The sequence below is a fragment of the Catharus ustulatus genome, chromosome 4 (assembly GCF_009819885.2).
Source record: "Catharus ustulatus isolate bCatUst1 chromosome 4, bCatUst1.pri.v2, whole genome shotgun sequence".
In the NCBI taxonomy this organism is placed as follows: Eukaryota; Metazoa; Chordata; class Aves; order Passeriformes; family Turdidae; genus Catharus; species Catharus ustulatus.
The window spans coordinates 74211106-74227365 of record NC_046224.1 but is presented as its reverse complement, the minus strand read 5'-3'; the positions used below and the strand labels follow the sequence as shown (position 1 = coordinate 74227365).

The window sequence follows — 16260 nt, the reverse complement described above, 5'->3', positions numbered from 1 at the left end:
TGTGAATAATTTTCTGACATTTTCAACCCTGGGAGTGCAAACCAAGTCAGTGCAAACTGCAAAGTCAAGCTCCTGCCAGTAAAACCCAGCATTTACGCAGTTGTTACAAATTGATACTCCGTTGCGCGGCAGGTGGAGCTGCTCTGTGCAGGCAGCACAGGGGGTGGGGAAGGTGGGGCAGCTCCCTCCTGCTGGCCCCGCGGCTCGGGGGAAGCAGGGGCAGCTCCCTCCTGCTGGCCCCGCGGCTCGGGGGAAGCAGGGGCAGCTCTCTCCTGCTGGCCCTGCGGCTCGGAGGAGGCAGGGGCTCTCTCCTGCTTGGCCCCGCGGCTCGGGGGAAGGCGGACAGCTCTCTCCTGCTGGCCCCGCGGCTCGGAGGAGGCAGGGGCTCTCTCCACTTGGCCCCGCGGCTCGGGGTGCTCCCGTCCCCGCGTGCCGCCGCCGCAGGAGCAGGCAGGCTCCATCCCCGGCTCCCATCGCCGCCGCAGGTGCCGGCGGGCTCTGTGCCCCCCCTGCCACAGTGGGGCAGCGCCAGACCAGGGTGACCGAGCCCAGTGGTGGCGGCGGCCGGCCCCGAGCGGCCCCGCCGAGCGGCAGCACCGAGCTGGGCCACTCAGCCCTGTTGGCAGCCCCGAGCCCTCATGGCCCGAGCTGAGCCAGTAAACCCCGCCCTGCCGCGGTTCTGTTACTAATTGGCAACTTTGTTGCACGCGGGTCCTCGCTGCAAACACAGAGCGGCTTATGCTCGGGTGCGGCTTATTTATGGACAAAAAACAAAATGTTTGCCAACACCCGGCGATGTGGCTTATACTCAGTGCGGCTTGTATTCGTGAATTTACTGTACATTTTGCAGTGTGACTACCTGCACACATACTTTAGACATTTGCCCAAGATTTTCAGGATAATCTTGTTATTTGTGCCTTGATTTAAATCTGACTGAGTACTGAAACTTCTCCTTTTATTTTTGAAAGGAATAGGAGTTTTTACAATTGTTCTGTATCAAAGCACTTCCAGCTTGCACTGGGACTGGGATGCTCTGGTTAAATTGCTCTGTCCCAAATGTAGTTGCATTTCTATCAGGGGTTGAAGATTCCCCGTGAATGTCAGCTATTGTCTGCAATAATTGGTCTCCAAATAAAGAACAGCATTTCTTACCTACACACCTGCCCCATTAAAGTGTGCCCACTCTTCCTGACCTGCCAGACACGGATGATTGAGGATCCTGAGCTGTTGCTGTCCGTGGGATGATGTGTGCTGGCAGGCAGTGAGCCTGTTCAAATGAGCTTGACGCTAATTGCATGTAAAAGCACCTTCCAAATACAAGGGAGGGTGCTGGAGCTGCAGTGCCAGGGAATAACAGCTGTGGGGATGTAATTTCTTTTCATGGAGTCCAACCTAAATGTACATTTTGTTGATTTTATTTTGACATTTTTGGTGGCGTACCTCAAAGGTAGGAAAAACTTTTTCCTCTTTTTACTGAAACTAGAAGAAGAAGAAAGCTGTTTTCCCTGGGTTTTCAAAAGCTTCAGGAAAGAGTCACTCCACAAAAAGAGATTTCGTTTGGATCTAACATGAGCAGGGTTATTAAATGCACAAAAAAAAAAAAATAGCACAGGTCCTTTGTGTTTCCTTTTTGAGCCTCGATTTGATGTAGGTTTCTGGAGCATCACCAATTGATCAATAAAACATGTTAGACTGCATGCTAGTACTGATTAATTCACACCTTTGGTACACAGTAAGAAACAAGGTGAAGCCTGGTGTCTATAAAGGGACTTGCTAAGTGCATCAGCCAGTTGTCTGCTAATGTGTGCAGCATGTCTCAGAAGGGCTGCCCAGCAATCCCAGCCCTGCACACCCTGGTGTGCCCATGGCATCAGATGGGGGCCCTGCCACAGCTGGCAAACCCTGCCCTAGCTTCCAGGTCTCACTTAAGGGCTGAGGAGAAAACAAATCTAGTATTGCTAAAAAAAAAAAAAAAAGAGTCATTATAGCCTGGACTGTTTTAGCAAGACCTATTTAGAGCTGTATTTTAGCCTTCTGTCAAAGAACTTTTTGATTGTGTGTTTGAAGACTGAATACATTTTGTCAAAAGGACCCTCTTGAAAAGCATCCAATTTGTTTATTTTGCATCTGAGTTTTTATAAATTAAAAATCCAGAAAGGGTGACCGTGCACTGTAAGAGCTGTTTTTCTCCCCACACTGGAGGAATCCTAAACATCTCCAAGTGGCCAACTTCTGAGAGCTTTGTTTCTGTCTCTTTTAGTCTCCCTGTGTGTAAACTTTTGTGGGAGCACTGCTGAATTTTACCAGGAAGGGTGGGAGGGTTTTGCTGGCCAGGTGCAGAGGAAAACACAGCTAGCTCTGAGTACTGATTCAATGCACTGCCATATTTATTGCTGGAAAAGCTGGTTTAAGATCAATCTTTACTACCACAGCATATTTAACTCCCAATGTCTTCATGGATATTTCATACATTTGTAGTTTTGAGGGAACAGACATTAATAGCTATTAAGTAAAGTCTGAAATTGCATGGCATTGTTAATTACCTCCAGTCATGTAATTTATTGAACTTACAAAACTTAAGTTCCTGAGTGCTACGACTAATTATAGGATTGGAAATTAATCCACAAGTGGAAATTATGGCCATAATTGCAAATCTCTCTCTCAGGCAACTTTGCTAATTTCCACATGCTTTTCCCCCAGATCTGTACGAGGAGATCCGTCTGTGCCGCGCAGCCTGTGGAGAAGCTCACATGAAAACAATCCTGGCTACAGGAGAACTGGGCTCCCTTGCCAATGTCTACAAGGCCAGTATGATAGCTATGATGGCAGGTAAATACACTTGGTTCTCCTTCTAGGCTACGAATGTCTTTCCTGTATTATTGAAAAAATTTCAGTAGTGGAAGTTCAGTTTTGTTGATGTAGAAAAAACTTGTGTAGCAATTACTGAAGGTGGAGTGATGAAGTGACACTTGTTCCACACAAAAAACTATGAGATGTTAAGAAACTGCTGAATGGCAAGGGTTGTAGGAACAAGTAAAATTCCTTGTCAACCATCTGATGTGATCAGAATATTTAATAAAGGCAATTGGGGCAGACACACTGATGGAATGGTGGTGACCTACAGGATGTGGGTGGATGGCTCACAACCTTGTTTTAGATGCCAGCGGAGCTTCCCTATGAAGATTCATGCCAAAAGCTCTCAGTTTTGTTTTGTGATCACTTCTAGCCACCTCTGAGAGGGCAGCTCAGGAGACCACCCTTCCAGTGGTCAGGATGGAGTTTCCAGGGGCTGTGCTTACTTTGTTACATTTTCCATAGCTTAGCACCCATTTGATCCCAGATTTTCAGCAGTGTATTCTCTCTGCAGCTTTGGGTACAACTTCTAGTTGAAACAGGATTATAGCTCTGTGGTTTAGTGCTGTGTTGGAGATGGGAATTGCCTTCCAGGCACTTGCTTTTCCCCCCATGCTTGAAAGAGGGATCCTCAAGTTTATTTCTAGAGGTGTAAAGATATCCTAAGAACCACTTGGGTTAGTCTGTCTTCTAAACTTCTCCTCACTTTTTGTTTTGATTTTTTTTCCTCCTTTTTTTCTTCTGACTTGAAGTCCTTACTTTAAAGAAAGAGAAATGTAGCAAAGTGTCTTGTCAGTATTAAAATAAATATTCAGCTTGCTGCTGACCTCACTGTTACCATACACAATTCTGTGCTTCTCTGATTCAAGTGGAATGGAGAGCATTTCAGGCTTCTAACAAGCCCAGCTACAATGTCAATTAGTATCATTAGACACAGAGGATTGGTATTATGCCACTAAATATTGCTTTTTAATTAGAAGAGGTGTAAGAAATACACATTTCCTCTTATTTAAACTGATGCAGTAATCATTATGATCACTTTTTGTACCACTGAGTACTGAGAAATTCAGCTGGTAAAGCATTTTGGCATTTTCAGAATTTTGCTGCTGTAGTTTTTTTGAAATACAGCAGATGGCTCTATTGTTAATGATTTTCCTTGCCTAGTTATTCACTTTACAAGGTACTTATCCATCTGAATATATCCAGTAATTTCCTTATTTCAATCTTTTGCTTTTTCTTTGTGGGTAGGCATAAAAATGAGAATTTGTTTGTGCTCCACATACATCCATTGAGGCTTTCAGACACCAACTTGTCAGAACTGCTGAGAGCCTCAAATTCCAGTAGAATTTTGTTTTATTTGTATATTTGTATCATTCTGGGGAGAAAGTGAATCTGTAGTTCAGTGGATTCAACTGACAAACTGGCTTTAGAAGTTTTTGCTGCCTCTGACCAGTTGCTCCTGTCCTGTATGGCAAAATACAGCTCCTTCAGCTGTGCTGTTAGAAGTGCTTCTCATGTGTCATTGTAAGATGAGTTTTCAAAGAATTGCAGTTGAAAATTATTCTAGAAAAGGGTTAACTAATTTGCTGTAGAGGTTTTGATTGGCTGGCAGTGTTTCAGGTTTTTTTTATAAAAATGGTCACAGCCTCAGTAATCTGGTTCACAACCTTGCTTTGCAGGCAGATGTATCAGTGTAAGTGAGGATGTGCAGTCCTTAAACTGCTCTCACTTCATTATCCATGGTGCCAGCTTATTATGTGGGGAGCACAAAATCCTGGAGATATATACATAAAATATTAACATAATTGGTATAATAGATATATATAATTATATATAATATAAACTGGCATATTATATGTCATTTTCCTCTGTGATCTGGTGGCTCCTGACTCCTATTGTCTCTGAAATAATTCTCCATGGCTACTTTTTCTTCCTTCTCCAGTACAGTCCATAAGGAGAAAGACATCAGAATGGGAGGAGGCACACAGGTATCTTAAATTCTTTTAACCATGCCTTTACCAACTTGACTGACATGCCATAAATCCTTCTGCAATATTTAAGGAGCTATTTCTGAGTGAGAGGCTGACATCCCTCTGAGGACAGTGACTCACCTGGCAAGAATGATCTGTGCAGTGCTGAGGAGGACAGGATGGCAGAGAGCTCTGTCCCACTGCCACAGGAGCACTCTGACTTTTGGAAAGCTGACTGAGACAAATGCCTAGCACTGAACCAGGGAATTTTGGGTCATTGGTTTAGAGCATCCACTGCCACTTCTTGTGCTGCCTCAAGTCCTGGTGGTGATTTGAGTGCACGAGCGTCTCAAGAAGACCGACTGCATTTTGACTCTGCTTTGGGGACAAAGAGTGATTAGTGGTGTTCAGAGTCTGGTGTGTCCTTGTGTAAATCATGTCCATTTCTTCCCATGTCTCTGCCTAAGTATAAATAGACCTAAGGAACTCAGATGGGTGCCTGACTACCCTGTATTAGTTGTAAGTATTATATAGTTCTTCATTAAGAATTTTCAAGGAGAAATTTCTTAATTGCTTCTTGAGAACACTCAAGAAAGAGTTCTTGTACACAGTATGAGAGGTGGGTCATTTTTAAACATCTGTTTCTTGACACAAACATCAGAAACAGCCAAGGAAGGCAGACAAGGAAGGGAAAGATGAACTTGCAGTGGGAAAGGAATGCTTCAGTAAAGCTGTTGATGATTTAATTGCACATTCTGCTCAAATATAAGATTTTCATTCTGGAGAGCCATATTACTTAATTACAAGTTTCTATTGTACTGTGTAACAATTCATAATCCTTAAGATATGCAGACCAACAAAGATGTGGAGGAAGTGATTAAGTAAAGGTACTTTGAAAGAGAAAACTTGTTCTGTGTCATTTTGACTGTGGAAACTCCTTTTACACCACACTTTGGGAAGCTGAGGGAGCACAGCAATGACATGTGAAAGATACTTGTTTCCTTTGTGTATATCTAAACAAGTACTTGTGTAAAGAACAGGAAAGAGTGATGCATGTTCTTCTACAACTCTATTGATGTATGGGCTTTAAACAAATTTTCGTTGATGTATGGGCTTTAAACATTTTTTTATGTGTCATTAAACAATTAGTCAAATAAATGGTATGTGGAGCTAATGACTCATGTAAACATTGAATTTAGGAAGGGAATGAGTTAGTGCTAAAACAAACCAACTTCTAAAGTCTCTAGCACTTATAAAAAATCCTCCAAGAAGTAGCAGAAGGTATCTGAAGCAATAAGGTGTCTGATGTCTAGAAGAGGAAAATTAAACCACATTGAATATGTGAGCAGAAATGGTTTTAGATCCTTTGATGCTGTTCATTCCAAAGTGAACAGAAATAACAGTGAGGAAAAACTTTGTGTTCTGAGCACTTTCTTGCACAGATTTGTTCTGAGCAGGGTTATGTGGCGTGGCTGTGTGAACCAAAACTTCTGCCAAGTGACTGTTCAATGAAAAATGAGAGACAAAGGGAACCAAACTAGCAAAGTTGACTGAAATGCAAGGTGTGCTTTGCTCAAGTGCAACTAACATAGGAAACAAGACTACTGAATAAGTAATAATACTTGGCACTTAGTACTTTATGTCCTCAAAGCACATAACTGACATCAGCAGAGTAAATCTTACAATTGCGTTGTGAAATATGAGACAAAGATAATAACAGACAAAGCAAAAGTCAAACTGAGATACTCTGTTTCTGGCTTTCAGTCTCATGGTCAATCCAAAAGTCAAGGGTCTCCCCTCAGTAGCATATGAGTTGTATTATGTGTTGGTTTAATTATAAGTCTACAACTCCAGCTGTAATTTGGTACTTAGTCAGGCAGTTATTAGAGCCCAGAGCATTTGTAATTGAAAGGCAAGCCAAGGAAAGAGGCTTGGTAATACATAAACAAAATTTCACTTTGTGTCTTGTTTTGCTTGTCTGAAATACAACTGTGTTGAGTTTGTGCTCTGTCTGTAAAGGGTATCCTCTACCTGTCAAACATCAATCAGAAATCAGGGATGATGTGTGTCTGTCTTCTCCTAGAAGCAGCTCCTTCCAGTGGGCGTGATCTGTCTCTGAAAGCTCTCCAGGTGACACATGATGCTCAGCTCTGGTCTGGAGGTCCAGGATGGGGCTGGGGGCAAGTCAGGGTGTCCTTACTCTTAGGGGTGTGTGGGAAGTGTAATTAGCACTGACTGACTGGTGGCTGAGGCTTTCATGGCCACTGTGTTCAATGTAGAGGTGGTTGCAGTTGGCTGCTTAAGGGGCTTCTCAGGATAGTGATTATTTAACATCACTGAAAGGTTAGTGCAAAGAACGAGCTCAAAACACACTCTGGAAAACCAAGATGCAGTATGGACAGTCTGCCTCAAAGTTTTGAATGATATCGTGGACTAACAAAGTTTTGGAATTTAAGTGTAAGATCAAAAGATGAGGTATCTTTCAATGCAGTCAGCCTAAAAGTGGTTGGAACAGAAAGAAGTGACTTCATTTGTTCTGGTACAGAATAGGGAGAAATAAAAAGAGCCAGCAGTATGAAAATGCAGATAACAGCATGCTCAGTGAGGCACTACAAGGATGCTCCCTTAAATGAGGTAATTGCCTACAAGCTTAACAGTGATACTGCAGCTAATCACTGTAAATAATGTAGGTGTGATAGATAAGCTTGGAGTTGAAAAGTTCCAACAATGCAATCACAATATCCTCGGGTTTGAATTGCTGATGAGAGGCCATACAAAGACTAGTAGCAAAAAAAAAAAAAAAAGAGAATGTGAAATGACTTAAAAATCTGTCTGGAACTCAGTAATATGTGTGTAGGGAATCAGAAGTGAAGGAATGGAAAGTGGTTGAGACAGGCTAGGGCAGGCTCTCATGAAAAGTCTTTCCAGTTGAGTCAACAGAACTCTGCATGGATAAGTAGAGACAAAGATGTTGGGGGAAAAATAAAGATACAAAGAGTCTGTGAAGTAAGAGCAGAGTTAGAGTGCATACAGTGAAGCCTCATTTGTTTGCAGTTTGTTAAAAAGCCAGACGTGCATGCAATGGCACATTTTGTTATGCATTTATTTATGTGCTTACTGAAGTGTGAGCCTGCCTACACAGCCATATCTGAGGGGACATCTTCATTTGGGGCCATTCATATTTGTCAGAGCAAGATGCCTGGCAGCTCTGATAATTTTGTGCAAGGTCTGTTCTACTAATGGTATACTCCTGTAATCAGAAAATAAGAGTATAGACTCTCCAATGAAGTCAGAGAAGAAATACCAGTATAAAACTGTGTAAAACTTGTCAAGTCTGTACCTGTTTCTTTCTCCCTCTACCATCTCCACTTACAAATAGAAGCAGTGCTATTTCCATGCACTTCTCACCAGAAGAACACCAAGTCAGGAAACCAGAAGATGGATTTGAGTTGCAGGGGCCGGGAGTGTGGCAGCTCCTTAGAAATCCCAGGCTTGTCCTTCTCTTGTGGTGTTTTGCACCACTTAATTAGTGGTTTGTCTGAGGTTTCTTCTGTCTTCACTCAGAGCCAGGATTAAAAAACATGAAGGAAATGGATTTTCTCATGTTTGGGCTTGGTTGTTTATTAAAGCTTATGTAAAGTACAGAGAGTTCAGCAACACTTCCAGCCACCAGCTAGAAGTGAGCAAAATGGAGAGAGATCCAGCTGCTACAAGGTCTCTTAAAGCTAAACAGTCCAATAGAGAATTAACACCTCTATTTTTTATCCTTTAAACCCAATAACCAAATTCCTGTGACCTGCAGCACTAACTGTCCAACCAGAAACTGCCTGAAACCATGCAGAAAAAGGAAGATGAGCACCCAAAGACACACCACCCAAAATTCTCCGTCTAGTCCCATACCTATTACTGTATTATAAACACCTCAAATTCCAAGCCCTTCCCCATGTGAAAGCACACACTTCTATTTAACTACACACCCATGACTTTAAGTCCATCACTCAAATTTGGAAGCCTTCTCCAAGGCCTGAGGTCAAAAGCAATGTTTCCCTGTGCCAGAAAGCACAGAAAGCTCAAAATCCCAGCTTTCTGGGATGCAGCATTTTCTCTGAGAAGAAGGGTTTGGAGGCTGATTTCTGCTTTTGACCTTTAAGAAAGGGTCTGTTCTTTCTGCCTCACCCTTTGGAGCTGGTTGTGAGATAGCAGGGTGCAGGGACTGGGCAGGTACTGGCAGAGCAGCACACTGCTGAGAGGGGTCAGCCTTCTATCAGCAAATTATCCTCAGTGCCAGAGCAGCACTTCACTCTTGCTGATACTCAACATCTTTTCCAAAACATGTTAATTAAGGAATATCTAAATGGTATACTTTCAATTTATAACAACTGGTGCAGAGAGGTGAGAAAGCACCCCTGTTGGGTTAATTTTCCCCATGAATGAAACCTTGTTTCCATGTTAAATAACTTGTTAGAATTTGAGTTAAAACTTCTGAAGTTTCATATCACCTCAGACTCAGAAATTGTTGCACAGTGAATAGTTCCAGTCAAACATGCCAGCAAAGTAACAGGGATTCCTGGCAAAACACTTTGCATCTGTGAAACTCTGGTATTGAAGGTAATGGTTTGAGAGAATGCAATTTTAAAACATGGAAATATTATGTAAAATCAGTAGATGTTTTGGGTACTATTTATTTCTCTGATATTTCAGGTTGGCTTTTTTTTTATTCTGTCAGCAGCAGGTGTTAAATTCTACTAAACCAGTGAAAAATAGAAATAAATATTTAATTTACTGTACCTATCAATTATATGAAATTGGCATATGAAATATTAATGTATCTTTTAAGAGATTGAAAGTAAGAACACTAGTTAGAAAATCCAGTTCCTTAACAGAAACTTAATATAGATGTGGAAATAAACTAAATTTGATTTTAGGGTTGTAGGTCTTGGATTTTTTGGGGGGTTTTTTTTGGGTTTTTTTTTTGTTTGTTTGTTTTTGGTTTTTTGGGTTGCTTTTTAAGGTATCAATTTAAGGTGTTTTTTAAGGTATTAAGGTATAAGGCCTTTCTGTGTTCCTCTTGTTACAACTCAGATTGTGTTGGGGAGATCTTGGAAAGAATGGAAGACATTCACTTCTTTGATACTATACTTTGGAATTTCGTCCTCTGGGAAATGTTCCTGATTTGTTTTTTGGTTTTTTGGGGTTTTTTTGCAACTGCTTTTCAAAAATTGTAGTTTTAAAATCTAGCATCTCTCAGATAAGACAATTTAAGATTTCTGCCTGTACTTCATAGTTACTAAAGACAATAGCTTTCCCAGGGGTGTCATAGTATGGAATAGGGAATTTTTCAAAGACTAAATTGACAGCAAAGGCCATGGTCTTCATGGCAATTCAACAGGGATCTGACATCTGATTGTCTTTTGCACCTTTGATGTTTCTTTCCTGCTATGACTTGGGCTATAAAGTGATTTCCCTGCAGTGTGCAGCTATGGCTGATTTCTAAAGTTGAGTTCTCCCTAAATCTAAGATGCAGAAAAGATTCCTCCTTGGTGATACCAGGAGCTCTTCTTGAGTATGACATCTTCTTTCCATCCCCTTTGCAGTCCTGCTGCCAGTCCAGTGTCCAATTTGCCAGCCTATCCCAAACAGGAGTGAAATATTGTATTTTTTCACAAAGATCTGTTAGTTCATCTCTAATGGACCAGGAAGGAAACAAGGGATGATGTTCCATATTCCATGCATCCCACTGAACTTAAATTATGGAGTACAAAGTTGTGAGTCATACATCTTCTAAAGCTTCCTTCCCACTAGTCCTGGAAAAGGAACCTGTGGAGAACTCAAAGGAAGCACAAAGCCTTACTCACAAATGGATGTGGAAGCAGCTTGGTGGAGTGTGTTGGAGAGGGATGCTGTGTTTCTTGGCAATCCTGGTCCCCAGGGAGAGGTGGCATTTTTCAGCTGGTTCTCTGCTACCTGACAGCAAATAATAAAAGGCAAGAAGAGAGCATGTGAGTAATAAAATGGTACTTTTAGAGAAAGCACAGAAACAGAGTTCATGTGGGACATGTTTTGTTGCTATTCACTTGATCCAAAAGTTCTGACAGCTGAAGAGCAGATGGACAGGAACTAGAAAAATTCCTTGGATTCTGTAGGATTCTGGCTGTTACAAAAATTATTTTCATTGTCTGTCTCTACAGAATTTTATAGCAGAACATCTACCTGGACTCCTGATCTGTGCAGAGAGACAGACATGGCAGGAAAACTTTGCCACGAATACAGTAATTTCACAATTATAAGCCACACCATTTTGACTAAGATTTTGGTCCGAACCCAAAGTGTGGCTTATACTCAGTGCGGCTTATAATAGTGAAATTACTGTACTTTGTAGGGACCACTTAGTCCTTCCAGAAATGTCAGGCTACATAATCCAAGGGATATTTTAATTCTGTAATTCTCATAGTTCAATGAATAAAAAGTGATTCATCTGTTCTACTTCTGTAATGTGGTCTATGAAATATTGTCTGGAAATCCAGAAACACTGTTATGAAACTGTTATGTCCTGAAACACAGCAGTTTCATCATTGGTTGTCTTTTCTAGGATGACTCCTCTCATAGGAAATTGAGTGGCTGTTGGTAATCCTGATCCCACTTTGTGCTTTCTGTTGACAGCTAACTAACTAGGTTTGTGTTGTAATCGGGCACTGTGTTTGCAACTGCTCTGGATCTCTGCAAATCCAGCTTCTCAGCAGCTTGCTTGGTCACCAGTTGCAGTTTCAAGGCAGAATCCTCCAGGACTCTGGGTGGACCCTGTGCCATTGCCAGTGCCTGGGTTAGAATTATTGCTCAGCCTTAAACTAAGTGTCTCCAGAGAGCACTGCAGAAATGCTTGTTTTTTCCCTAGGAGTAAAACAAAAATATCCTAGTAAAATAAGCAGAGATACTTCATGCCCTTGAACAACTTCTTGGTGAGTCCATTTGCAGACAATTGTTTGTATTACGGAATAAGAACTGAAGCTGGGAAACTCAAGAAGAAAGTAATGTATTTTTCTTCTAAAATGTTGAAGAGATTGAGTGAAAAAAAAAAGTTAGTGAGAGGTAAAGAGAAGCTTTTAGGTTTGAAATGTTCTTGTGCCATTTTTACTGTCTTAAGAACAAATTTTTGGAGTGAAATACAGGAACAGGCAGAGCACTTTGTCATCTAAGGATAAAAGTGCTGCAAATGAGGACAAATAATTATTAATCAGTAACACCACTGTATTTTGTTGATCCTTCCTGTTTAATGAATGTATTGTTTGTGGAAGACAGAAGCAGGAGAGACCTGAGATTATTTGAGGGGAATTTTTATGTGGTGGAAGGCAAAGGAAAGATAAGAATGGAATCAGTTAAAGTCAGAAGGAGGCAGCTAATGTGGCTTTTGAGGTATCAGTGATGCATTTTGGATTATTCATGGCAGTGACTCCTGTATGGCTTGTGAGTTTTCTATGTTTTCATTTGCTAAATTAGGTGGGACATCACATGAAGAGTAAAGTAGTCAGTGAAATGTAGAAAGATTGAGATCATCACGATCATGCAAAGCTTTTAGATGCCTTTCCACAAAATGTGGTTAGCTACAGCACTGATTTTTCTGTTAATTTACTGGTGAATAATTTAAAAAGACCTGTTTACTTTTTAATAAAAAGGAAAGATATGAATTGGCTGAGTGTTCCTAATGTTACTTACAGCTGCCATTGAGCAGATGTTAGGGATTCTTAGTGGTAGGCTAGACTAAAATAAGTTTTATGAATAAACAAACAATTTCTTTTTACTACCAACTCTTTCTGGCTGATTCTCTCCCAAATTCACTGTGAATGGCTTTTTAAAGTCTTCTCATAAATAATTACCTTTCTTGTGGCACTTTTTCCCAGGCACTTGGATTTTAATTATAGTGATGAACTGTTTTAATAAGTTGTTAAATAATTTTATCTTTTTAGGAGTGAATCCATTTTCTATTTCACTTTGACTTCATTGGTTGCTGGGACTTTAATCCTTTTAATTCTTGCTAATTCACTTTATAAATTCAGGCAGGAGAAGTAAACAGCATGCAGCACTATCACTTTCTTTTGAACTCTGTGCACGTACACCCACCTCAGCTTGCTGGTTATCAATGGTCTCCTGTTACTAGCAACCATTTTGTTTCACTCAGTCATTTGGATCACAGTAAGTATGAAAAGATAGGTAATTAAATGGAGACAATGTGGTTTTGCTTTGGGCTAATGTCTGGGGGCCTTAAAGCCCTCCACAGGAGTGAATACAGTGCTTAGTTCATAGATAAGGGAGATGTAACACTGCTGTACTTCACCCCAGAGCAGCATCTTCCAGTGTAAATACTTATCAGACACCTTTGGGTGCGATTTGATGCTGAGAAATGCTGAACACGGAGTTCCTCCTCCCTTTTTTTGCAGTTGGTGCCAAAAGGAGAGGTGCAGTCAGGGTGGTTGTGTTTCCATCCCTGCCTCTGCAGCTTGGCACTGACAGCTCAGCAGAACACAGAGGATGTTCTGCCTGACCACCTCTGCTTCTCAACATCTGAGTGGAGAAGTCACTGATACCAGGGGGAGGCTCTGAAATATTGCTGCAAATTTACATACAGTTTTGTTGGGGGGTTTATTTGTTGGTTTTTTTTTTTTTTTTGGCAAATTTTACAAATGTTTTTTGGTTCCTTTTCCTGTAAGAGAGATGTAAAATGCCTCAATGAATATTAATACATGTAATAATTTGCCATTAAATACTTATGAGGAGATATATATATATATATATATATATACACATCTAGCACAAAGAGAGTTTGATATTCAATTTCTTTGAGTCACAGAATTTCAGTGAAAAGAGCAGAATGCCAAAGTTCAAAATGATAATATATATTTAGTGTAAGTTTTTAAAAATGTAAAGCTTATATATAAAATGCAGATTTGAAGACTGGAATATCACATTTGTTTTTCCAGTTGGCTGGTGAAATCACCATTTCTCTATTGGTTTCAATATATATTTTTTTTTTAACCAAAACCAATGCAATTTAATCAGATTGTTGGTTCTTTTGGTTTGGATGCTCACTATAATTGCAGTTTATGTAAGATCAGCACACATGCTGTTGACAAAGGGAGGTGGAGAAACAATCCCAATGCCTATTAAATACCCTTTTGTGAGTTGTTCCCTGTTTGTGTTAATGCTTACTGGTCCTTTTTATTTCCTTCATTCAAGTAGTGCTCAATAGATGTTATGCCAGAAAAGTCTGACTGAATTTATCAGCATCACACCTTCATAAAGCATCCCTTTGAAATAAAATTGTTAGTTTTGCCATGTAAGCATTGTTAATAATGCAATGGGAGGAAAAAAGGATTTCTTAAAAAACCAGCAGAGAGGTGCCCCCTGCTTGGAGTGTGGCTGCACAGTCAGGGGTTTTGGTTGTTTTTTTCATTCAAGCTAGGTTTTTTGGTATTCAGGCTGCCTGAAGAGTTGGAGACGTTGCACAACAACCCCACTGGCAGTAATGAAAATGTCTGTGTGCACCTGGAGGTTCTCACCTACACTGCGGCCTACACACGCGGGCCTTCACAGTTCTGCCCATGCCAAATTATCAAGGTGGAGAAAGAAAAAGAAACACTCTGAGGGGCAAAATGGAAAGTAGGAGCTTTAAGTAACATTGATGCCCTTTAAAAACAAGCATTGGGACGCCTTACGTGTATAGGTAAAGCCATCCAGGGTGTTACCTTTTGGATATTTGTTGTATCAGGAGAATCCAGGGAGCCCATGATAAAATCACTGTGTTTGCAACTTGTTGGTGTTGAAGATGTTCAAATGTCATAAAAATAAAAATGTAATAAAAAGTGCCTCACATTTTCCTGAAAGTGCCTCATATTTTCCTGGTAATCCATGATCACCGTAGTGGAATATTCATCCCTCTACGCAGGCCCTCAGGAAATCTGTTCTACCTGATTTGTAAAAGCCAGGTAGAAACAAGCAGATCCCAGATGAGTCTGGTGAGATCTGGCACCTTATATTCATTTTGGTTTTCAGGCAGAGCTGGAAGCCAAAACATTGCCCTTGTCAATTGTTCAAGGAGAATACCTTTGATGGAAAATCCTGCCCTGGTGCTGAGCCCTTCACTGCCTTGGGCTGCAGGGCACGGTGTGGGCGAGGGGCTCTGCTGCTGTTTGTCCTCTGCACGACAAGGAGCCTGGGTGCTGCACTGCTTCTGCCTGTGGCATTAAGACATGGGCTTTCAAATCTCAAAAATCAATCCTGCCTTTCTCTGGGTTAGCGTAGGAACAGAATCTTAAACTGCTTTTAACATCAAGGGTTGAAAAACACTTGGAGTGACATTGAAGTGTCATGATTTTGGCTGTATTATGGATGGTGGGGTTTTAAAAATCTTTAAAATTCATAGCACCTTCTTGATAAAGTAGACTGATTTTCTACTTGCTTGATTCAGTGTGGAGTATTTCCAAATTGATTTTAAACAGCTATTTCTTCAATTTGAGTAATTTTGTTACAAGCTAATAACAATACCTAAGTGTACCTGAGCTTTAATGTTAGCATATTTGTTTCAAAGTTGTTATCAGCGTTAAAAAACACAAAGCCAAGTGTGGTTGCTAAAACATGGAATGCAATATGCCGTGTAGTGCTGTGATTCTAAGCCATCATGCATATTTATTATTTTCTTCCAAATTGCAGTGCTATTACTGGTAGATATATCAGGGTTTTAGCCTCAGTCTGTAATATGTCATGTATAGCACAACATTTTGAGAGGCTGGAATGTATTGATCCAAAACCAAGAATGCCAAGAGGGAAAAAGCCTGACCTAGACCAATGCTGTTTTAATTATATCAAGGTTTAAGCTAGTTTATCATTGTTTAGGTTAATTTAAGTGTGAACAAGGAAGTGATGCAATGAATTTCAGTGTTTATAAGGGAAGCTTAAAGGGGAAGATTTTCAAATCAAGTCCAGTTCTCCCACAGCATTTTGGTTTTTCATCTGTCCTAGCCAGAGCATGTGGCTCAGCTCTGAGAGTGCTTGCATTCAGTCTGAAAGGAGAGGCCAATCTTTATGTTTCTTCATCCCTAATTGCTGGAGGGGGCCACAGATTTGGGAATCTGGAGCCAGAGCTGTGCCACCAGCTCCTGCCCTGGGTGCTGCACTCTGAGGCTGAGCCTGTGCAAATGTCTCCTGTATTTTGAATCTTGCTCAAAATCATTAGTGTGGCAAAAAATAACTCACAGAATGACTTGTAGAGGAAATCAGCCCTGCAAGTGGGTAAGCTGAAAGAAAGGTCTGGTTTTTCCCAGTGATAGTAAGGTTAGGAATAGGTGTTGGTTTACCTTGATTTATTTCTTCTTTCTGCCTTTGGCTGTCATGTGTCATTAGGCAAACTGCTGCAGCAGTTCCAGTAGTGCCATCTGCAAAAAGAAAT

The 16260-nt window shown here is 40.8% G+C and overlaps 1 protein-coding gene across 1 annotated transcript in view; it reads left to right on the top strand.

Annotated features, from left to right (window-relative positions):
- Positions 1–16260, top strand: part of LOC116995457 (deoxyribose-phosphate aldolase-like) — a 43318-nt gene that overhangs the window by 15526 nt on the left and 11532 nt on the right. Inside the window, exon 6 of the mRNA XM_033058200.1 lies at positions 2701–2829. Within this exon, the coding sequence (XP_032914091.1) occupies positions 2701–2829 (129 nt within the window). The remainder of the gene's footprint in view (positions 1–2700; positions 2830–16260) is intronic.